This window comes from Phyllostomus hastatus, unplaced genomic scaffold, assembly GCF_019186645.2.
Source record: "Phyllostomus hastatus isolate PE091 unplaced genomic scaffold, TTU_PhHast_1.1 phas_contig_198, whole genome shotgun sequence".
In the NCBI taxonomy this organism is placed as follows: domain Eukaryota; kingdom Metazoa; phylum Chordata; class Mammalia; order Chiroptera; family Phyllostomidae; genus Phyllostomus; species Phyllostomus hastatus.
The window spans coordinates 6,866,132-6,890,778 of record NW_025333715.1 but is presented as its reverse complement, the minus strand read 5'-3'; the positions used below and the strand labels follow the sequence as shown (position 1 = coordinate 6,890,778).

General features: G+C 44.5%; 2 protein-coding genes across 3 annotated transcripts in view; one reads left to right on the top strand and one right to left on the bottom strand.

The window, feature by feature from the left end:
• The window catches only part of KDELR3 (KDEL endoplasmic reticulum protein retention receptor 3), an 11,314-nt gene extending 5,726 nt beyond the window's left edge, over positions 1-5,588 (top strand). Inside the window, exons 3-5 of the mRNA XM_045835057.1 lie at positions 3,212-3,370; positions 4,011-4,263; positions 4,949-5,588. Of these exons, the coding sequence (XP_045691013.1) occupies positions 3,212-3,370; positions 4,011-4,263; positions 4,949-4,989 (453 nt within the window). The 3' untranslated portion in view covers positions 4,990-5,588. The remainder of the gene's footprint in view (positions 1-3,211; positions 3,371-4,010; positions 4,264-4,948) is intronic.
• Positions 5,586-24,647, bottom strand: DDX17 (DEAD-box helicase 17). 2 transcript variants are annotated; one of them, XM_045835055.1, is made up of 13 exons: positions 24,269-24,647; positions 20,599-20,749; positions 19,839-19,938; positions 18,853-18,986; positions 18,477-18,542; positions 17,025-17,166; positions 16,483-16,643; positions 16,223-16,395; positions 15,764-15,874; positions 15,476-15,537; positions 13,976-14,035; positions 9,771-10,013; positions 5,586-8,581 (listed from the first exon to the last, which is right to left on the bottom strand). In XM_045835055.1, the coding sequence occupies exons 1-13, from the start codon at positions 24,316-24,318 to the stop codon at positions 8,076-8,078; spliced, it is 1,959 nt and encodes a 652-aa protein (XP_045691011.1). In that variant the 5' UTR covers positions 24,319-24,647; the 3' UTR covers positions 5,586-8,075. The 2 variants fall into 2 exon arrangements, with proteins under 2 accessions (XP_045691011.1, XP_045691012.1); XM_045835056.1 differs by having other exon boundaries at positions 9,777-10,013.

Genomic DNA, 24,647 nt, shown 5'->3' with positions numbered 1-24,647 from the left:
CTGGCCTTGCTGCTCGGCAGCTGTGGGACCTGGGCTTGGACGAGACCTCGGGCCTCTGTGTCCCCCAGTCTCCTCCTCTGAGAAATGAAGATACTAGACCCTAGTTTTGTGGTGAAAACTAAACGAGGTAATAAAAGTAAATACACAGTAGCTGTCGTATATTAAACATTCCGTAAATGTTAGCTATTATACTGGTTAAAGACATAAGCAAAAAGTCCAACAAGGGACGCTAAGCTTTCAAAGGACTTACTCAACCGTCTGCCTGACAAATGCTTGTTGAGCACCGACTGAGAGCCAGACACCTGGGCGAGATGCACAGGGCCCCGTTCTCACAGACGCTGTGTCTGGACTGGGGCAGAGATGATGGAACAGGCAAGGAAAACTTTGGTGAGGGCTGCGGACGAGGCTCCGCAACTAACTCAAACAGGGCGATTTGCCCAGCGTTTGTTTTGTGCTGGGCTGTGTGTCAGGGACTTGGAATTTAGATTCAGGTATTTAAAAATTTTTAAAAATAGGGTTACAGCCCTGGCTGGTGCGGCTCAGTGGATTGAGTGCCGGCCTGTGAACCAAAGGGTCACCGGTTTGATTCCCAGTCTAGGGCACAGGCCTGGGTTTTGGGCCAGGTCCCCAGTGGGGGGCACATGAGAAGCAACCACACATCGATGTTTCTCTCCCTTTCTCCCTTCTTTCCCTTCTGTCTAATATATATATATATATATATAGCCTTTCTGAAGAGGTGACATGCAAGCTGAGAGCTGAGGGACACAAGGAACCAACCAGCCATGTGTAGGTCAGAGAAGGTACATTCTAAGCAGGAGTAGCCGGTACAAAGACCCCCAAGACAACACAAGCCTGGTGCACCCAAAGGACAGGCAGAAGGCCAGTGTGGTGGGAGCTCAGCCGGCGAGGGCCGCCCACCGGTGGTGGTGAGGCTGGGTGAGGGCAGGCGGTGCAGGTGAACGGTTTGGATTTAACTTCGTGATGGGAAGCCGCTGCTTTGAAGGATGGCCGTTTTACAGAGGGAAATCCTGAGCATCTCCAGGTTCTGCTCTCATGTCACAGGCCCTGGGCGGTAACTGTGGGGCTGTGTCGAAGTGAGGCATTTTCTGAGCCGTTAGCCTGCTGTCCCAGCTCTTTAAGGCAACGCAGAGCTGTGCGAGGAGCCAGGTTCCAGAGTCAGGAAAATGGGATGTAACTGCCTAGGTATTGGTGACAGAGACTTAAAACAAGAGTTCTTTTTATTTATTAATTTATTTGAGAGGGAAAGGAGGGAGAAAGAGAGAGAGAGAGAGAGAAACATCAATGTGCAGTTGCTGGGGGCCGTGGCCTGCAACTCAGGCATGTGCCCTGACTGGGAATCGAACCTGCGATGCTTTGGTTCGCAGCCTGCACTCAACCCACTGAACTATGCCAGCCAGGGCAAAACAAGCGTTCTTTTGATGAGGGTTTAGTCTTTCCTCACTCGTAACATGCAATCTGAGGGTGGGCACTCCAGGGCTGAGCTGGCAATTCCTTGTAACTTCCTGCTCTGCCGCCTTGAATGTGACCAGGACTCATGGGTGTATGACCTGTGCAAGGACCCCATGCTTGGTTTAACACTCTGCTGTTGCCATCTTGAAATTCATGTTTGAACGAGAGGCCTTGTAAATGACATAGTCCTTCCGGCTGACTTAGAGTCACAGAATGGGTGCTGGAGCTCCTTCCGTCACATCACATCGTGGGCAGGAAGAAGAGAAAGAGCAATAGCGTGCCTGCCAGCTGGGCAAACCCTGTTTAAAGAGCTTGTCCCACACTCTATCCAGTGACTTCCATACACATCACTGACCATCCTTATCTGCAAAGGAGGCTGGGAGAAGTTTTTAGATGGGCACAATTCCCAATAGGAGTTTTAAATGAAGAAAAGCCTAACATGGGAGGGAATCATACCTATCTTGCAGGGTAATCGGAAGATTACACGAGATAATGTGTGTCTATGTAAAGTGCCGAATACCCGTAAGCTATTTAACCAGAGTGAGTTCTGTCTCCTCTCTATCAGAGATGTCCCTTTGGGGTTCCAGGCATCCTGTTCCTCGGGTCGGTGGAAGGGAGGCTGCTGTTCACCATGGGGTGTTGAAGTCAGTGTGAACCTCAGTCTGAGGTCCTGAAATCGCTGTCTTCTTAAATTTAACACACAAGCAGCACACACCACCTGCCGAGTTCACCCTCTGCCGGGTCTGGCTTGTGGCCTGCAGACCTAGCCCTTGGCGCGGCCCAGTGAGGTCCAGGAACTGCAAAGAGGTCAGTTTGCATGTTGCCATGCGACGGAGAGGTGGTCGGCACTCCCTGGACTCACTCACTCGCTCCAGCACTTGCTCTGTGCTGGGCGCTGAATGAGGGGCTGGAAATTCAGACGAGGACCTGTAAGAGGGACCATCCCCTCCCAGGGGACTCGCTGTTACTCAGACATTTATAGAACCTGTGCTGGTGGGCGGCAGCGAGTATTTTTACGGAGGGCTATGGTGACAGGGCACACATGCCTCATTCTCACGAGAAAAGGTGGAGGAAACCACCTGAGTTTCTCAAGCACAAATCATTTTGCAGGCCAGTGTGGTCCGACCCCCAGCTGCAGCACCGCATAGGAACTTGCTGGGGATTTAAATCCCCAGGCCCACTCTGACCTAGGGAAGCAGGAACTGGGGGCAGGGGCCGCCTGCCGTGTGATTTTGACGCACGTGAAAGTTTGAGAACCTCTGGCCCAGAAGGTCTGAGGCCAGATCCTTGAAATCATATGCTGGAGGGTCGCCGCCGTTAGAAAAGAGGGCTTTTCCGAAGGAGCAGTGATCCAGGGCTGAGAGTCCCTGAGAAAGAAGCCAAGTCCCAGATGGCTGCCTAGGAGGCTGAGGTTTTAAAAGCGCCCGGAACGCCACCCCTGAAGCCTCCCAGGAAGACCGACCCGGGCCTTCCTGCCGAGCGCTTTACAGCGAGGAGGGGCCTGGGCACCTTCCGTCTTCATGTGGCACTGTCAGCCCCAATTCAGAGCACTTGACACAGGGTCATTAGCAGCAGGTTCTAGGGCACTGGGCCTAAGAAAAACGGCAAAGGATCTCACCTCTCCCACCTTAAAGCAGGGCACTAGCCACTGGGCTTGGTAGGGCCCAACTCGGGTGACTCTGAAGCCCAGCAAGCGGGCTGGGAGGTGACTTCATCAATTCCTGTGTCTCTCCACTTCTAGGTAGTTTTTCTCCTCTGTGCCTATGTCACAGTGTACATGATCTACGGGAAATTTCGGAAAACTTTTGACAGTGAGAACGACACCTTCCGCCTGGAGTTCCTTCTGGTCCCGGTTGTCGGCCTCTCCTTCCTTGAGAACTACAGTTTCACCCCCCTGGAGGTAGGGACAGGACGCTGGGGCACTAACTCTCCAGCGCAAGCGTGCCCCCTAACATCCCACCCTCTGGACTCGGGTAAAGCCTGTTGTTTCCCAGTGGGTGGGGGTGGTGCCGGTGGCTTGCGCTGTTACTACCATGACTGTTACATTGTTAAAAAAACTACTACTCACATTGTTAAGCTCCAAATCTAAAAACTAGCAACAGGCTACCTCCACCGCTCCATGTGAAAACGGGGAGGTCTGGCGAGGCTCACACACACGGCATCGCTGCAGCACTCAGACCTTCAGTCCGAGGGACTGGTGGGCGCCAGAGCACAGCCCCGGCCGAGTTCAACTCGGCAGGTCGGAGCTGCGGCCCGCCAGGCGCCTCAGGAGATTCCGGTGCTGGTGTTCAGGCTGTATTTTGAGAAACCATGGCCTCAATCAAGGCGAGTTTATACAATAAAATCCTGCCAACCATAAATTATGACAAAAGCATGCTTTTTAAATGGGGTGGAATATACTTACTAAAATATTAGAACTATTAACGTGCTCTTTAATTCACTGTATTCTCTCCAGTTAACGTATTTCAGTAATTCCTTTAAAGAGGGAATCCCTTCTTGGCCTTGACCAACTCTCTCTTGCCGTTGTCTCCTTGGTTTAGATCCTCTGGACCTTCTCCATCTACCTGGAGTCAGTGGCCATCCTGCCCCAGCTTTTCATGATCAGCAAGACGGGCGAGGCGGAGACCATCACCACTCACTACCTGTTCTTCCTTGGGCTGTACCGGGCCCTCTACCTGGCTAACTGGATCAGGCGGTACCAGACTGAGAATTTCTATGACCAGATTGCAGTGGTGTCCGGGGTGGTACAAACCATCTTCTACTGTGACTTCTTCTACTTGTACGTGACCAAAGGTAGGCACTGGGAGAACACAGCCGTGTGTTGGCACTGGCCCGAAGCGCTCCCCTGTAGCGTCTGAGGGAATATGCAAGTGTAAATGAGGCAAGGCTCGTGCTGCTTATCTTCATGGGGGGAGACAAACTCGTACTTCAGGAAATGGTGCCATGAAAACACATCCAATAGGATGTACAGGCAGACCCATTCTGAAAAGCCAGCTTGGTGTGATTAAAGACAACAAGGTAGTCTGGTTGAGATCTACAAACCTGGATGCAGCAGACAGCAAGACCAGCACAGGCCAGGGTAAGGGATTTACACTGCATGACTACCAAAGGAGTCATTTCCACGAGCAATCCGTGAGCAGCCAAAGCAGGACACCAGCTACAGGGAATTGCAATCGTCCAGGGAAGGGGTCATCAGTGGAAACTGAGACATGGACAGATGTTAGTTGAGGGACTGCTGATGGAATGAATGAGATGTCACTAAAGGCATGAGATGCTAAACTTACGGCCTAAGGGGGTGGTGGTGCTGGTACTGTCACCAAGGTGGAGCTCAGCGAGATTGCAATGAACTTTCCTCCTTGGCTTTATCATCTGAATGGCTGGCTGTCAACTGGGCGTTAGAGATACTAAGATCATGCAGTTATAAACGAGCTCTTTCATCAGTATAGAAACTTCTAATCGCATGTCCATTTTCTTCTAGTCCTTAAAGGAAAGAAGTTAAGTCTTCCAATGCCAATTTGAGACCCTCAGAAAACAAGGGCACGAACCCAACTATTTGAGATGTTCTACTGAGTGACTCATACCAATGTTAATGCCAGAAAAATGCTCAGTGTGGATGGATTCGAGCAAAGCACTGACGACTCCATCTACAGGACCTCAACACCACCTCCCCCCTTACAGAAGCAATGAAAAGATCTGGGCCACGCACACAAACGCTGCACCACATGTTAACGAGGACATCGAGAACCCGTGAGGCTCATGCGTAAAGCTGTCCCTCCGAGCACAAAGCAAGACACTAACTTACAGGCTTTGGCAAGACTTTAGTACTTCCACACCCAGTATTTAATCTGAGTAACAATCTTAGGAGGGTACCACTGGTGTGGCCATTTACCGACAAGGCAACGGATGCCCAGGGCTTTTACCTACTAGGTACTGCTTTATTGCTTTGTAACTCAGATTTCCGCACTGCCACCAACCCATCCCACCTTTCACATTTTTAGGTGCTAAAGCAAATCCAACATCCCCAACCCTGGTTGTGAAGCAAATAAAATCTCGTAAGGAGTACTAACTGCCATTGGACTACAGTCAGAATTTTTGGGTAATAAAAAGTTCACACCTTATTGTCAACAGTGTTTATTTATACCTACAAAAGAAAACAAGATGGTATCAAAAGGACAATTTACAAACTAAGAATAACAACATAGCTCTTAGCATCCTGTGCCTGAACGTCACACATCTACAAATCTTTCAAGTCTTAACGCAACAGGAATGTGTTCAGAGACCAGCAAGGACACGAGTAGAGAGCGCTGATCCCAAGCAAAAGCCACCAACCTTGTAGATGAGAGAACTCCACACATGAGCTGTTGGGGAGGGGTTGGGGTGAAGCGGCCCCATGGCTTAGTATCGAAATCCGTTTCCTAAATGAGTTTGAACTATTACCACGAAACCTAGCGCCCGTGAGATCTCGTCTGCTCACGTTCTGAAACAGAGGCAGACTCTGAATTATGCGCAGCCGACACGGAGGCGGTTACTCTAGAGCGCTGGGAGCGCTGTGCGAGTCCACCCGTGCTCGGGCTGCGATAGCTTTTGAGGTTTGGAAAACGCTGTTACTCTGACTAGGTAACATCCCTGGTGGACAGAGAGAGCAGAGACCTCTCCCAAAAAGGGTCACTTTTAAGACCTGCAAGAGTATAAGTCCCTCTGGTGGCACCTGTTTAAAAACACAAACGAACAAACAAACAGAATTTTGGGTGTAAAAATGCCTACAATGAACTGGTGGTCACCGCTTAAATTTTTTTTGAGGGGAAGAACACTTTGGTTTGAAAGCACAAAGCAGTTTTGCCGCATTTTCCTGTGCCTACTGTCCTCCCTCCCTCGGCCTCAACTTCTATGCTGGGGGGTGGGGAGTAGAAAAAGAGCAGTTCAGGAAGAAGGGGGGGGAGGGGTGGGGATTTGTCAGTTTTCAGATGTATTTCAACTCAGGCTGACAACCTACCTGTATGCTGCATATTCAACCAAATTTTCAGAACCCCTCAGAAACAATCCCTTCTCTCTCCCTGAAGAATTTCAAAAGGAAAACAAAACCAAAAAACCTCAAGTATTTAGATATTGGGATCTTACAAACCAGCAAGCACTCTCAGGACTTGGCCGAAGAATGCAGTGGAGCCTTCCCCCTTTAAATGCATTGAGAACGAATACTATCGACAGCATTGAACACTGAGTCACACTAGATGTGGGAGAGGTTTCTGAGGCTGTCCGATCTCCCTGTCCTGCTGTAGCGAACACAAGAGCAGAAAATTCTTCCCAGATCTGTTACAGAAAGTCTTAGCAAAACAGTCAACATTACTACTACAAAGGGGACAGACTCACCTACCTTCAGATGCAGGAAAAGTACAAGGACAGGCCTTAGTCCTCTAACTTTTCCTAAGCACTACCTACCTGTAAAAAGCTGAGTGCAAAAGGATGCCGAGGAAAATTTGCACCCAAAAGCTGTTACAAAGCACTGCAGAGAACAGAGTGTGAAGAGAGTAAGAGTTCCTTCTTAACCCTCAAAATTCTTTGTTCAAGATCACTTGGCCAAAAGGGCTGGGGAGCTGGCTAAGAGCTGCTTTTGTTCTAGCTCTACAGAATTTAAAAAGAAAATTTGCCCACTAAGTATACTGTTTATAATTAAAGGTGGTTTTTACGCTGCAGGTGAATGCACACTTAACTGGGTAATAAAGTACATTTCCAGCGAGCATGTATGTTTGCTCTGCTCACTGCAGCTGTCTGGTTAAAAAGGGAGCCTCACTGATGGTCCCTGTCTACACGGGGAAGAAACACAGGCAGCTTCCACCCAGGTGCTGAGATGCCACATTTAGCCACTGCAATAAACACTGGGGGTTTTAATTTAAAAGATCCACTTAAATACTCAGACTTGGCAATTCAATTTCTAACCTGACACTAAATAGGTTATTTTTCAGTCACTGGGAAGGGGGAAGGCAGAGTATAAGGGAGACAAAACCAATTAGGAATTTTTTAAAGCTGTGAATTCACTTAAAAAAAAAAAAAAAAAGCAATCAGCCAAAATGACAATGGCAAAGCACTGTCTTCAAAACTCATCAGGCCTGACGAACCCTGTTCCAGCTTGGGAAACATTAAAAAGCATCATGGGAAATGTGCAGGGAGCTCTCTCTCTCGGTTCCTAACTCAGCAATGAGAGCGATTTAAAGCACAGGTGCCATCTTCTTCCGCACAATTCACCCCTTCACCCTCCCCACCCAGCCCCGACTCAGGACAACAAAAAAGGGCTCCCACAAAAGGGCCTAATAGCTTGCTTTTTCTCTTTAGATGAAAAATAGCTCGAATATCCTCAACATGCAAGAAGTTGGGCGGGGGGATTTTTTCCAGTCGGCTATATATATATATTTTTTACAAAACCTATCATTACAGACTGGATCAATTTGGCGGGCAGAAGAAACCTGGCAGTGAATTCTAACTAATCTGCATGAAAGACAAATCACAATGGTGGGAGGGAAAATAAAATAGAAAGGGAACAGAAAAGAAGGGAAAGACAGCGTTCCTTTAAATGTAGCAAGTCTGCACAAGTCACTACCACTTGAGTGGTTTCATTTACGTGAAGGAGGAGGGGGAGGAGGAGGTGGGGGGTACTGGTAAGCAGTCTGCCCCATGTAACCTATCATATTGGTAGCTCCTGGAGGCTGTGCAAACTGTTGTGACATCAGTGGCTGTGGCTGCTGCCCAGACCGGCCTATCCCACTAAACTGCTGGCTAGAGCTCTGCGAACTTCTCCCAGTTGAGGTGGTGCTACTAGCCCCGTAAGTGCCAGCGCCATATTCTTGGGCTGTATAGCCACTGGTGCCATAAGCAGCTGCACCATAGGTGCCTTGCCCATAGGTGTATTGGCCTGCTTGTGCTCCAAAGGCAGAATTTGGACTTCCATAGCCACTGCCATTAGCATAACCAGCTCTATCGGTTTCACTACGATCCCGATAGCTTGTAGAGTCTCTCCGGCCACCATCCTTGACTCCTCGAAGCCTCCGGTCACACTCATCCTGATACATCAGATTGGGATTGTTGGCTGAAGAAGTGGTCCGGTATCGAGAACGACCTCCTGATGAAGGATACAATGACTTTTTAATGCCAGACGTATGACCCAAACATAACCAAATGTAAACACTTTCCTAGGTACAAAAGTATTCAATATTGTTTCGCAATTTTTAGCTAGCCCAGCCTCCACGTCACTACTTAAAAAACATACTAGAGCCCTGGCTGGTGTGGCTCAGCAGAATGAGTGCCAGCCTGTGAAACAGCAGGTCGCCGGTTCCATTCCCAGCCGGGACACGTGCCTGGGTTGCAGGCCGGGTCCCCAGTGGAGGGGCACTCGAGAGGCAACCACACATCGATGTTTCTCTACCTCTCTTTCCCCCTCCATTCCCCCCCTCTAAAAATAAATGAGAAAAACAAAACAAAAACAAAACCCCATACTCATAATTTCAATCTTTAATGGAACATATTCAATAGAATGGTAAACATTAAGAATACTCAACTTCCTACCCATTTAGGACCTTTCTTTCCTTGAGGATTACCAAGAAAGTCTTTAAAAATGTAGAACAATGGCAAAAAGGTTATGTGACTTACCATAGGTTAAAAAGGACAGGCAGCTAAACTCGTACCACCATAAAGAAAGGGATCCTCCACTAGTGCACAGTGGTTCTTAAGTGTTGCTTTGTGGTCCTAACTGCATCAGAAACATCTCACAACCTTTAGGAAAAGTTCAGCTTCCTAGCTCAATTCTAAACCCACTTAAAAAACAGCAACAACAAAAATCCCCAAACTTGTATTTATAAAACCTCTCAGGTAATTCTGATGTAGAGTTTAAATACGCAGTAAGTGGGGGAAGGAAATAATACCAAAATGAAAGCCCAGAGGCCTAGATTCTACTGTATTTTGCAACTAATTTTAGACCCAACGGCTATGTCTGTCCTACCACCATAAAGTGGTGTTAAATTGGGTATCTGAATAATCATAATCCAGTTTAATTTTGAACACGCACCACATACCTCAAAATACAAAGGTCCGTTTTATCTTATCTACAGAAGTATCACACTACAGAAGTATCACACTACAAAAGTAGGTCAATCACACATCTTACTTGGAAGATACGAAAACTATTAAGCATTGTCCTTTGTTATTAAGTAACATACTTAAGGTCTTCACAGGATTAAAAACAAAACAAAAAACTAGGCACAATGATTACAGAAAGATACCTTGGCAGTACCTGGAAAAACTCCAGGACTTACCCTTACCCCCTCCTCCGCCGCCTCCTCTGTGGTCCACCAGCTGCATCAGCTTTGGATTGATAGCCTGATTAGCTTCCTCCAGCACTCTGATCAACTCTCGGGCCTGCTTGAGGTTTCCTGGGGTGAAGAAGGTGTAGGCAGTGCCCTTGTTGGTGCTGCGGGCCGTTCGGCCAATGCGGTGCACGTAATCCTCTGAGCTGTTTGGATAGTCATAGTTGATCACAAACTTGACATCTTCCACATCTTCCCGGCCGACGACGAGTCAGTGTGTGTGGATTGACGCGGCAGGGAAAGAGAAGGTAAAGGACATGCCAACAACAGGTGGAAAGCACGAATGCAGATGACAGCAAGAGGAGAGAAAATTAAGTTAGTAACCACTCTGCACAGGACCAAAAAAAAAAAAAAAGACTCATCCCAACAGAGTAAAAGAGGATTAATGATTCTTGGGACATGCACAGGAACTGGCAACTTTATCAGCTGTAAAACCCTAAGGGGATCCCACTCAGCCATCCAAACTCCTGCCTCTTCAGTGTTTAATCCAATACACCGACAGGAGTTCCACCAAATTCCAGCTCTGCCCTTGCCCAAACCGAACGGAGAAGGGAGTGGTAGCACCACTACACTGTAAGGCCGAATCACTTCTACTCTGTTGGGAGAAGCCTGGCAGAATCTACCAGAAATATAACAAACTTACCTTTAAACCAGTCACAGAGCAAAATGAAAAGAAGAAACTTTATATACTTTATTACTACAAGATTTTTTTTTGCCCTCATATTTTAACAACCAACCAGAGCCCAAGTACACATCTAGTTTCCTTTGTGGAAATGTCCAAATCATCCTTCCCCTTCAGTGATCACAAGAGCACATTACACTAAAATTTCACTGTGCTACCAAGCCCAGCTCTGTCAAATAAAGATTTTTGCTCAACTCAAGGTTATTTCAACTCAGTTACTTGCTTCAATTATCAAAGATTGTCTACGTAACCTGGGAAATCAAATAGCCAAAGAGTGCGGGAAAAAACCATGAAACCTTGAGACACAAGTTTAATGTAATGTTCTATCCACTGCTGGGAATTGGGCTGAACCTCCTAAAGCTTAAAGTATGTAAATGTTAGTGTAATGCTTTCAGCTAAATGTATCTTTTTTAACCTACTTAAACAAACAAATTTAAGAATATAACAGAATCCTAATGTTTTGTGGAAAAAATCTGCATTTTACAAAGAATATTCAGAAAATATCCTAGATAAAACACAGATTTTTGTTGATATAAATAATTAAAAAACATTCTCTGTTTGTTACCAGACCGATGCACACTCCCTCCTCCTTTGGGAAACCGCTGCAGCCGATCCCGTCTCTTTGCCTTTTATTTTTGGCGGCCTCCTTTCGAAAACTCCGCCTTCTGACACGGGACCACTGGAGCGCGGGGAGCATGCATCAAGGGTCCGTGGCAGTGAGAAGTCCCCACACACGCTCGCTCTGTGAACTGGCTTAGATGCTTCTCTGTAGCCCCATTTGGTTGCCAAGCGCCGGAGAACCTGGGTTCGGGTAAAAATTTCAGGTCCTCCAACGCCTCCCCCAAGGATAATTGGGGTGATTGTAGAAAAAAATAATTAATAAAAAAATGTAAGTTACATCCAAAGGGTCAGACTGCATCTATTGCCCAGACTGGATTAATTTCAGGGGAAAAGGGGCGATGATTAAAAAAAAACACAACAAAATCGGCTATTGTTAAAGGGCCTGTGAAGAAAGGGGCATTATGTCTGTTTCTTATTACAATAAAGGCTCCTCAGTCTTTACTGACCCCTAAAGTCCTGAAATCACACCAGAAAGACGAGAAGGCAGTCATCACAGGGGGCAGCGTGAGTCTCCGGCAAGGGTCGTTGATGCAATAAAGGAAAAACAAAAATTTACAGGGCCAGGGCGGATGTGAGGTGGGGGCATGGGAAATTATGCTCGTGACCACATCTTCAGAGATAGGACAATCCTTAGTCAATCCCACTGTGGATGACCACGGGCAGGAGAACAAGCTGAGAAACTGCACTGAGTGCCAGGACATGCTTTCCAAGCAGAAAACACTGGGGACTGAGGTCAAAGGTTCAGATACTAATACGTGGCAGTGTTTCTGGAGGGGCTCAGTAGGGGGCAGACATGGTGCAAGTTCTTCATACTAGAAAGGTGTCCTGTGTGTGCACACAGAGCTGGCTGAGGACACGTAAGAGCAAGCGCAGAATTTGATTTTCTCCAGGCAAGCCTGCCCTGATGTTATTTGTGCACGCCACAATATTATCTTGCTGCCTTTAGAGAAGATTCTGTAGCAGGGCGAGAAATTGCAAAGTTAACGTTTTGGCCAGCTGCCTGGGGTAACAACTTTTTGCCTCACAAGCCCTACAACATGGCCTGAATTCTCCAATCGCTAATGGGAAGGACAAACTAGCCAACGGGCTCGTCTAGAGCTGCTTCGGGCCAATGGAGATTTGCCTCAGCCATGTACTGAGTGATCTGCAGCTGATATCAAAGCTTCTGTTAAAAAACAAAACAAAATAAATTCAATACTTTTAGCTTAACAGTGTGTAAACAAAAAAAAAAAAAGAAAAAAAAAGAAAAAAGAAAAATCAAAAATATCCCAGTGGAAAGGGAGTAATAAATAGTGGTTTCCTGAGGATGACTATCATAACATTATTGGAATCAAAGAACTTACCTGAAGGGAACATTTAAGAGGCCATCGCTCGACAGGAGTGAAAAAAGGCCTGGTGACTCAGCTGAAAACTGCACCCCTGTCTATGAGGTAGAAGCCTTCACTTTCCAGGATCTTGTAGGACCTTGGTCAGCATTCTGCCATTTTGGTGGGTTTTCCCCCTCCTTTTGATTGTTACAAGGCAGCAAACAAAGGGGCCCAAAACAAGCACTGATGCTGAGTAACAAGAAACAGACTCGGGTCTTCCCTCTCCCCTCACTTGATGAGTGGGGATGGGATGAAGAGTCTTGAGTTATTCTCACGGTAGCCAATTGGATATGGTTTAGAAATGCAGGGGGACATGGGACAAAGATTTTTAATAGTCTAGGCAAGATGCACAAAGAAGCTACCAGCACATAGCAAGCCTGTTTAAAAACCACCATCACTGAAAGCTTTCATGTAAACTGCTTTCAGGCCTCAGCCTCTCCTCCCAACAGGCCCAAGCCCTAACGGCACGGAGCCAGACATGACCGCAGAGGGCAGAGACCATTTCAGTCATGGCTGCAGGTCACCACCTCTGAAGGAGGGAATGATGAGTGCAACGCATCAATCGAGTCTCCATGACTTTTGCATTCCAGTTTGCAGAGCTGTTCTCTTTATGTTAAATATTATAAAGGAATATGGTACTTCTCACCTCACTGGGCAAGAAATTAGATACCTGTCAATAATTTAAAGATATTGTTGTGACAAATAATCTCATCTTTTTTTAACATGAAAGTTTTGAGTTACCCGTTTAAGCTCAGAATAGGCTAAAGTACCACAAAATATCTTTGTATATATTAAATCAAATGAGTCAAAAACTCCAGAAAAACACTAGCCTCAAATTAACTTCTTAAACTGGACGATAGCATTTTACCGATGAGTATGGGTAGGAGGGGATGACTGAGTACCCATGATAATTTACTTCAGTAAATAAAGGTGGGTAATGCAGATTCAATTGCCAAATGATAGCATGTTTATAGACTTACTACACCCCAAGAATCTATTGTGTAGCATTCATAGAATTGGACCTCCATATATACCTAGCAGACAGGCTGGTATAAGGAAAAAAAGCACTCGGGGGGGGGAAAAAAACCCAACCAAATCCCCCCAAAAACAAAAAACAAAAACCCCAGCTTCTGACAGCTAGGTTCAACCAGGTTCATTCTCTCCACCAGGTAACAGAATAAAACCAGGAGGACGTTAAGCTGTTCAGCTGAATGTCTCCTCTCCCTCTAACTGTTGGAACAGCCATGCCCAGGCCTCGCTGCAGACCAACGCCTGTTTGTTAGGAGCAGGAAGAGACTTTGAAAACAAAAGAAAATAAAATTGTGGGGGGGTAAAAAAGAAAAGAAAAAAGGGGAAAAAACACCTCGTATCCTTTTAAATATTTATCTAAACACATGTACATACAACTCTAGTTTGAAATGACAAACAGATCTTTAAACCAAAAGACACATATGCCATCGACAGAGACACCTATCTATACAAACCTAGCCCACGGGAGGCTACATCTGTGGCAATGAGGATGGGAGCCTTTCCAGAACGGAACTCTGCAAAACAAGAGCGGCACTGTGAAAGCCAAGCCACACACTCCAGGCTGAGTGATATGCCTTAAGTAGCATGACCAAATAAACATTCCTAACTATACAGAACCTTGACCAGACCACAGTATAATGTCAAGTAACGGCAGCAGAACATGCAAGGGTCTTTTAAATTTAAGGAAAAGAGTAATTTTTTTTGAAAATCTTCATTACATTCTCTTTTAGCAGAGGGGCAACTGAAGTTACCTCTAATAATGAAACACCACTAAAATGGCTCAAATGGTAACTGGTAACAAAGTTATGTAAGCTAGAATCCCCCCCTTAAATTATGACACCAAAGTTATCTCCCAAATGAAACAAAATCAAGTTGGATGGCAGGGGACGTAAGTTTAAAAGATGTGGAACAAAGGAAAAAACATAGTTTCCTCTGTAGAATAGTAGTAGTAGTAGTAGTAGTAATAATAATAATAATAATAATAATAATAATAAATTGGTCTCTGCCTCAGTTTCCTGAAACAGAACTTCTAAAACACGTGTAAATCAGGATGCTAGAAGAATCTTTTGTTCTGATACTTAGTCTCTGACCCAGGTTCCTCACAGAGTTCCTAAATCCTCAGATTTCCTGGGTGACAGAGGTGTATTTTGTTCTGATGAGGCAAAGCTTTGTGGGCTCCTGGATGGGGGCTGCTCATGCCCCCCTCCCCCCAAATCAGGCCATGATTAGAAGCTTGGAAGCCTCGGCCCCACCCCCATCCACAGAGAAGGGAACAGGGGCTGGAGGCCAATCATGCCTCCATAAAAATCCCAACGTACAAGGTTTGGGAAGCTTCTAGGCTGGTAAGCTTACCTATAAAGGCAAGAACTTATTACACAAAGGAAGCAGTGATTTCCAACCTTTTCCATCTCATGGCACATATAACTAAACACCAAAAACATATCTATTTTGCGTACCTGATAAAAAAAAATTGGATTCATTCACACCAGACAGCTTTGTTGTGCTGCCTGCCATTTTCTGGGACAATCTAAGGGAAAAGAGGTCAGTGCCCGTGACTAGCCAGGTACCACGTTTTAAAAATTCTTGTGGCACACCCAGCTGAAAATTACTGGAAGGGTGACATAAGCTGTGAGAAAGTGTGAAGAGCCGCCTTACTGACCTTAAAGGACAGCGGAAACATGCCAAAAATGCCCCAGGTAGGCCGACACCAGCCTGCAGGTCAAATCTGGCACAATGCCCGTTTTTGCAAATCAGGACTTGTGGGGAACACAGCCGCACCCTTTCTCTGCACACTGTCCACGACCGTTTCTGTGCTACAACAGCAGGATTCAACAGCTGTGGCGCAAACCCCCATAGGCCTTTGCAAAGCCCAAAATATTTACTACCTGGTCCATTTACAGAAAGCCTGTCAATCCCTGAAATAGAGTATGAACAATGCTTAGTTTTGAACTTACCATTAAGTACCCAATCTCTTTCCGGTTGACTCTTGTCTCCATGGATACACATAGCTGGCCAACTGTCAGAAGAAAAATGACCGATATTTTAGAAATGTTAAAAAAAAAAAAAAAGTGTAACCATATGAAATTGTGAAGATTTGTTATAGATGACACAATTAGATGAGTGTGTCCATTTAAAGAGCAAAGGCATTATTAAAACATTACACAACATTCACAATACCAATTTAGAAATCCCTACTGACCTAAAAACCCGGTGCTAACCAATTACCTCGGTGCCGCACTCACCCATCCCTGCGCATCCTCCGAGTGAGGTCATCACAGCGTCTCTTTGTCTCTACGAATATTATTGTCTTATTTTCCTTTTCAGCCATTATTTCCTCCATAAGTTGAATCAACCTAAAAACAAGATCAACAATAATGCAGCCATTCAGAGGAGACCTCCCTACACATGATATAGAAGCTATGCCTGCCCTATTGGCCCCCTAAAGCCACAGCACTTTCTCGTCATGTTACTTTCTACATAGCTGATAATTATCAGAGCTGGGAGTCAAACTCAAGGACCCAGAATCCTTTCCCTTTAACCACAATTTTCCAGTAAGTGACACAAAGAATGAATTGCTGGAAAGCTAGCAACACTTCTAGTGTTTCAGAACGCATTAAAATTAGTTTCTCCAATGCTTTAATTTTGGAGGATTATTAAGGAAAGGTTCATCAACATTAGCAGAACAGTGAAATCACTCATACTTGTGGTCTTTTTCACTCTCCATGCAGACATCCACAATCTGGAGGATGTTGTGGTTGGCACTCAGCTCCAGATTGCCCACGTTGATCTGGGTGTAGTCATGCAGGAAGTCCTCTGCCAGCTGTCTCACTTCTTTTGGCCAGGTTGCACTCCACATTAACGTCTGCCTGTCAGGCTGGAAAGAAAAGAAAGGCTTCCTTTTAGGCTAAGGAACTGCAACAGGCAAAAGGCATAAACAGAGCACATTACCAGCTTTACACACCCTGATCTGGTCAACAATTTTACGGATCTGGGGTTCAAAACCCATATCAAGCATTCTGTCAGCCTCATCCAATACAAGGTAAGTACATCGGCGAAGATTTGTCTTTCCTGACTCCAGGAAATCTATCAGGCGTCCGGGAGTAGCTATACAGATCTCAACACCTGTAAAACAAGACCAAAGATCCAGCAACTAAGAATCTTTATCCACTGCCCAAGCCTCATTATACTCATTATACTAAGAAGCATCAGCTCTGGTGGTTGTACTAAATGCCATAAAGAACAAGACACATTCTGACATAGTATTTGGAAGAGTATGATATTAAGGAAAATTTATTCATAACCACTCCAAATTCACAAAGTATAAGTCTCTAGCCATACTGAACTTTCCCAAAATATATTTTAACCATACCCGAGAAATTTTCAAGCTGCTGAAATAATGAATTTTCCTCCACAAGAACCTACTATTTTCCCCTTTAATTTCATTCACAGAAATTGGCAAAATGAGATAAATTAATTTTTGCATGCTAATTTTGTAAAAATTACCTCGTTCCAAGTCTCGAATCTGGGGCCCTTTAGGAGCACCCCCATAAATGCAAGTACTCTTCAATCTCGAACACTTCCCGTAGTCATCAGCCACCTGCTGTACCTGCTGGGCAAGCTCCCTGGTGGGAGCTAGAACTAGGCACTGAAACAAACATACAAACACGTAAGACACATACCCCAAGTTAAAAAAACAAGTACAAAGGGCCATCTAATTCTTTTTCTACTATCGAATTTGGTACTTTCAAAGTATGTAATGGGTAGGGAAGTTGGGAAGGCAGAGATATGATGTATACATTTTATTACCTAGTTTTGACTAAAGAACTCTCACAAAATAAACAAGTGGCTTTAAAATATTCCTGCAACAGCCCTGGCTGGTGTGGCTCTGTGGACTGAGTGCTGGCCTGGGAACCAAAGGGCCCCTAGTTCCATTCCCAGTTAGGGCACATGCCTGGGTTGCAGGCCAGGCCCCCAGTTGTGAGTGTACGAGAGGCAACTGCACATTCATGTTTCTCTTTCTCCCTCCCTTCCCTTCTCTCTAAAAATAAATAAGCAAAATCTTAAAAAATATATATTCCCGCAACAAAACTATGGATTAAGTATTAGTAAGAAATAGATGAAAAAGAAAATAGTAGAGTGGACACTATTCTGACTTCTAGTTTAAGCTCTCAGCCAGACACATTAGGCAAAAACAAGAATTTATACGCAATGACTAGTTGGCCAAAACGACACAAAGCTAGGACACTAAAGAAGTACCATACACAATGCCAACAATGAATCTCGCTCTCTGTACTGATGTATCAGATACTAACATAATAAAGCTAACTCAGCCATGTGGAAATATGTTAACACATTACACAATGGAAAGCAGTGCATTATTTCTTTTTGTAGATATTGAGAAATACTATAATAATGTACATACTTATTAATATAGCAAGTGCAAGCTGAATTTTTAATAAAACAGATACAAATGTTCACTCAAAATGTTTAAAGACCACTCCTCAAATCTCACAGGAAAACAGCACAAGTAAAAATAATCAAAACAGAAAATCATGCTACCCCATAAACATCTGTGAAATTATTACTTAACCACAAAGAATACACATCCCAAACCTGACTTAAATCCAGAGCAGGGACCTCATGTCATTCATACCTTTTGTATCCCTCACAGAATCATTGAGCAATTAATAAATGCTCTTAAATAAATGCACAGCGGCTAAGAGTAATATTGATTCAAATTCGAGCTCAGTTATTTAATAGCTGTATGATCTTGGACAAGTTATTTAATTGTACTGTCTAAAATTCATCAGTAAGATAGGGGTAATATCCCTTCCAGACCATGGCAGACGGGGCTGGGAATGAAATCTGGGAAAGCATGTAAAGCACAGTGCACGAAACACAAAATCATTAGCGTGCAGCTATTCCAGAATTACAAGCAAACTGAAACACACTTACGATTGGACCATCTCCTCTTTCCAAGTATGGCTGGTGGTTAATATGAACAATTGCAGGCAGCAAATACTGGTGGGGGGAAAGAACGACAGTCTTATAAGAAAATTAAGCCATTATCTGAGCTGTTCTAAATTATTAGAGTAACTGATAATGCCTAACTGGAAAAGTGGAAGTACTTACAACTGTGACAAATACGTGCAATTGTAAATTTAAACACGAAACGCTTACATCTATTTCACACAGCTAGAAAACCTAAAATATTACCTATATTCTATGAACTACAGCCTTATAAAGAATTGAAAAATACTCATATATGGAATAATTAGAAGAGCAAAATAAGTCACCACAATGTTAGAAATCTTCCCATGCTGGTACGTACCGCTAGTGTCTTCCCCGAGCCAGTCTGAGCAATGCCCACCATATCCCGGCCACTAAGAGCCAATGGAAATCCCTGGCACTGGATCGGAGTTGGTTCTGTGAAGTGCTGATCCATCAACACATCCATTACGTATTCTGTAAGAGGATAATGTTACTGCTTTTAGGTAAAACTTAAAACAAAGCCAAAAGAATTATTTATTTTTAAAGATTTTATTTTATTTTTAGACAGAGGAGAAGGGAGGTAGAAAGAGGAAACATCAATTCGTGGTTGCTTCTTGCTGGGGACCTGGCCCGCAACTAAGGAATGTACCCTGACTGGGAATCGAACCACCGACCCTTTGGTTCATAGGCTGGCACTCTGTCCACCGAGCTACATCAGCCAGGGCCAAAAGAATTAGTTTAAAAACTGTTAAGTTTTTGGCTGGATTTACCCAGCTTTACTTTGTTCCATGAGTAGTGTAGTTTTCTTTCCAGTCACTCTATCTCTGACCTGCTGGCTACTACTTCTCAGAAGGCTGTTGTTGCAACCATTTACCCTCCCCCTCAAACACTTAAAATCACTGCAAGAGCACCTTGTGAGAAAAGTATCTCACAGGGCACTGGCATGTGGTAGTCACTTATTGTTTGACAAATTCAAATTATATCCAGCTAGAAAGCAATTCCATTCTGCTATTTTCTAAAGTGTAGAGGCAAAATCCCTCGGGGGAAGATGGAACTTTAAAAACAAACAAACAAACAAACAAACAAACAAACCCAAACCAGAAAACAGATGAACATAAAAAAAAATCTCTTATGCAACTATTCATTTCTAGTCTTGGGTAGGTCTTTAAAAATAAAAAAATTTACATAGCAATTACCTTTGTGAAAGGTATTCTGCTTGGGTTTTCAACAAAATTCTGAGTATGGTTCACAATCTTTAAATAACCTATTGCCCATATTTCCCATTCAACCCACACGAACCGTGGAGACCCCGCTGAGGACACTTACGAGGGAAGTTAGCATGATGGAAGGCGAACACAGGTTTGGGGCACACGTCCCCCCCTCTCACTGTGATCTCCTTCTTCCGGCGCAGCTCCTCAACCTCGTACTAGGGAAGAAAATGAAGCAAGATGAATCAGTAAACAATTTATACTAAACATACAAAAACCCTATGTAGCAATCCAGCTGAATGATGACCCAATTCAAAATTAAAAGGGAAAATGTGAGGAGCTTCCCAATTTTGTGTCAATAAAGCAAGTGATAAAAAGTTTCATTTTCCAAACAAGGTAACAGATACCCAGAAACGTTAGGTGGCTTGCTGGAGGTCAGAAATAAGAGGAGAAAAAAAATGTAGAACTTGGGACCAAGTGCTCTTTCCACTGTGCTTTTTTCTAAACAAGTAACCACAATGGGTAGAGTCCAAAACAATCATAATGAGGTTACAAAAACTGGAGTACATAACACTGCTATTTTAAATTGAACCTCATAGATGAAAAGACATTACCTCATATACAGTTAAAACCATTTATGACAAATTGGTTGGAGGCATAACCAACAAATAAGCACAAGAAATCATTTGGCAATCATATTTAAACTGGTTCCTCGTATGAGTACTAGCAGGTGAAGTACGAATCGAAGGAAAGCACCACTGCACTGGAACCAAGTATGTGACAGCAACAGCCGTGCACGCATAAACTCCGGCTACCGTGTCTGCTCGGCCCATTACTGTGTATGAAAAAAGGTAAGTCCACCCCACCCCCCAACTCACTGGAGTCAGCCGCGCCACTTCTGGATGTTCCACATAAAAGTTCTTCTCAAACTTGGGGAGTTCACTCAAATCCCACTTCTTTTTACGTAAACGCTCCCCAGGATTACCAAATTTCTTTGGGGTAAGGCCTCCACCACCTCTCGCTCCAAATCTGTAAATATCAAAAATTTTAGCTGTTAGTGTTTTTAAAGAAATATACCTTAGGTGCCATAAACACATACAAAAGTCAGGACTCTTAGAATACTGACTGTCAGCCCTCTCCAAGAGTGTTTTCTTTCTCTTATTTGAAGGTATGGAGAAGTTCCCACACCTTCCTTTACCATCCAACAATATTGTTAAGGGTATGGTTACAACAGGGGAAAAAATTTTAATTCTTATATTTAGAGAAATGTATCATGAGGATTACAACCGTAATCTGGAGTCCATAACAGTTTGAATTTTAATTCTGCCACTTACAGTATGAGTTTGGGCAAATTATTTAACTCCTCTGCCCCTTAGTTTCTTATGCGAAGCAGAACAAAATACCAGCGCCTATCTCAGAAGCGAGATAGTTCTTCAAACAGCATGTGCTGTAGTAAGCATCGAGGACCAGCCAGCATTCAAACAACAGTTACCGGGTATCAACTACACAAGCACTGTTTTAGGTGGTCAAAACACTAGTGTGAATGAAAACAACAGCCTCTACTCTTGTGTAATATTCAGACATGTAGGTAAGGGAGAACATTAGCTTAAGCTTAAATTAAGGGCAAGACTGCAACAGGTAGAAAAACACCCTTGTAGCAAGTTGCCCCACAATTGGCATGGGTTCTTAGTTCCCTTATCCTTTTAATACAGTGAAGAGCAATCCTTCCACTAATCTGCTTAAAAACAAACAAACAAAACCCTCTAGGACTCAGGAAAAAAACCCAGAAACTGGTAGGTTGGTCTTCACCTTTAGTCTATGCTAATGAATAACTAGAACGAAGATTTATGACCTTTCCTTCCTATTCATCTCCACCTTCAGTTTATATTTCCTTTTTGTTCCCAAGCAAGCAGCACTATTAACTATAAATTTACCCCCCAAAACACTCAAGGTTTTAAAAATTCAGATTTAAAACCATTTTTTCCTTTATCTAACTTTCACAACAGACAAGTTCACTTGGAATACAAATATGGTCCCTAGCAGAATTTGAGACGTTCTACTTTTCCTAGAAGAATCCTAACACTAAGATGGTCTACAGCATGTTTTCATCCCACTTCCTCACTCCTGAAAACACTATACTGAATTTAATTTCCCTTTTCTATTCCAACCCACTCATAACATCATCTTGCAGATGGTTCCACTTTGTAATTGACAGGCAGTAGTTGTACTATTTTAAAGGTCCGCAATTTCCTAGATTTCAAACCATTCTTAAAACGCTGGCTTAAAGACTCAGCTAAACATTTCTCTAAATACAAAGCCTGATGGCAGCAAAGTTTCTCAGGGCCACCAAGTATCTGCCTATTCCACAGGCAGAACTGAGTCAACTTTATTTAGAACACTGCTGAACTGGTAAGAGAAATCAGGAACCAAAACAAGGGTTTTTAGATCATAGAAAAGCCCAGTCTCTAGGCAGTTTTGTAAGAAAGTAAAAATGACCAAAGACCAATTTTTAAATAGTCTAGTTTATATAAATTTATGTGGTTCCTAGGTGTCATTTCAACCTCGCTGCTGCATTCCAATGCTACCCTTTTTAGAAAGTATTGACTTTGGAAGGGGGGGATGGGAGGAGAGCAACACTGATTTGCTTCTCTACTTCCTGAAGCACTCACTGGCTGACTGCTGCATGTGCTCTAACAGGGAATCAACCCCCACCCCCAACACTGGGGATAGAGACAAGGCTCTAACCGCCCCCCCCACCCCCAACACTGGGGACAGGGACTAGGCTCTAACCAGCGGAGCTACCAAGCCAGGGATTCTAAATAAGGCTCCTTTTAAGGCTTGTGAAAAAGTAGCCCTTACTTTCTTTTTTGAGAGAAATGTTTTTCCTTTCTCCCTAATGCCTTGGCTAATTATATCCAAGATACATCATCCTACACTCATGATATAATTTGAAACATGGGGTTCTTTACAATTAATGCTGATTTAAATATTCAAGGGAACCTTCTAACTCTCGCCGAATTTTTTTAGCACATTCACACACCCTTTGGAGATGCACACCCTAATCACCCTGGAATACTACGCTGCTCATTAAATGCTCTGTGTTAGCCTACCACAATTTGCTTTTTTTTTTTTTTAACTGTTGTCTTCTACTGTATGCATACCCACAACTTATCCAGCCATTTGAGCTGTTTCCAGTAGTTGTGAATGATGCTGGTACAAATATCCTTGTACATCAATGCTGAAGCACGTGTACAAGGATTTCTCTAGGCCTTAGAGTTTAGGGTATAAAGCTTGAGAAATTACTGCACCACTTTCAACTTTAGAAGGTAATGTTCTTTTTCCTAAGCGGCTGTACTGAAATTCACTTCTAAATGTAGCTGTACTGTGAAACACTAAGCAAACAGTCCATTTCCAGTCTTCCAACCTTAAGTTAACACTAGGACAAAATATTTTACTTCCTAACAAGATATAAATAAAAACGATCCTGTTTTTATTCTGTAAGTTAAGTGATAAATGAGGTGCTTGTGACTAGATGATTGTGTAGCTGACCCACAAAAGGCAAGTTTGGACAAAACATAAACAAAACACCTACTACGGAGAGACAAATACATGAAGTATCTCAATTCCCGACAACAATGCAAAGTCACTTTTATTACAAAAAAGAAACAGCATCACTCAGAATGAGAATGGATCTTTAAGAAACTTTTTCGTTTACACATTAAGGTTTGAATTTCAGTATCTGGGAGGACTTTTAGATTTAAACCCGTTATCTTCCTACCCTGAAACCGTGGCGTTACTACACCAAAACTTTCTAGCTAGGCGGAAAAGTTAATACTCCAGTCCAGTTACAGAAAATTAAAAGCGAAAACACGGGAAGAAAAAAAAATGCAATGACCAAACAAAAAAAAAGACCCCTCCCTTCTCAAACACGGCCATTTAGATGGCAATTCCGTTGCTTTCTATTCCAAAGTGCGTCCTTCCTATTATTTAAATACGAATAATGGTGATTTTTAAACATTTTAAAAACTAAAAGCCAACCCTCTTAGCTTCTAGTTTCAAACGAGGTTTCCAGTTCCGTTAAGTGATCTCTGGCGACAGATAACCCAAGGGAAGCCATTTCGCGTTAAGATTTTCCTAGGCTGAACTCCGAGATCTCATTCCAGTCTCAACAAGAACATCCGTGTTTCACAGATGCGCGCTGAGGCCCGGAGAGATCAAATGACTTGCCCAAATCGGCCGGGCTCGAAAGCCGGGAGGCGAGGGGAGGCCCGGGCCGCGCCACGACCGCCGTCCGCACGGAGTTGGGGGGCCGCCAAGCCACCACCCCCTCGCCAGATCATCAGTGACCCCGGGGCCCAGGCCCACCCAGAAGCTCCTGCACTTAATCGCTATTATGCCCAGGGTCGCTTCGCTTCGCCGAGTCCGGAGCGGCGCTACAGGCCCGCGGTCCGCTCTGGCTCCCGCTAGTCCGCCGGCTGCCGTCTCCTCGGGAACCCTCCCCTCCCCCCACGCACACCCAGGGCCTGTCCTCTCCTCCTCCTCCCTTACCCTCCACGGTCACGATCCCGGTCCCGGTCCCCAAAGCCGCCTCCGCGCATGGTCCCAAACGGATAGAGATCTGGGAGCGGGGCACGGATGGCCGGGCTCGGGAGGGCCTGCGGCTCCGGTCTGGTGACGACCGATGGCGGCGGCGCCTCCGCTGTTGGGGCGGCGGCAGGCGCGGCGCTCTCTCGCTCCGACGCGCTGTCTCCCGTCGCAGACGCCACCGTCGCCGCCTCTCTCGTCGGAGACGGGAGCAAAACACAGAGAATCGGGGTTATAAAATCAGTGGGTAGGTTTGGCTACGCTCAAACCCGGCAGTGCCGCGGTTTAGGCGTCTCCTTCCTTCCCGGCGACTGCACAAAATGGCGGCCGGCGCTGAGACTGC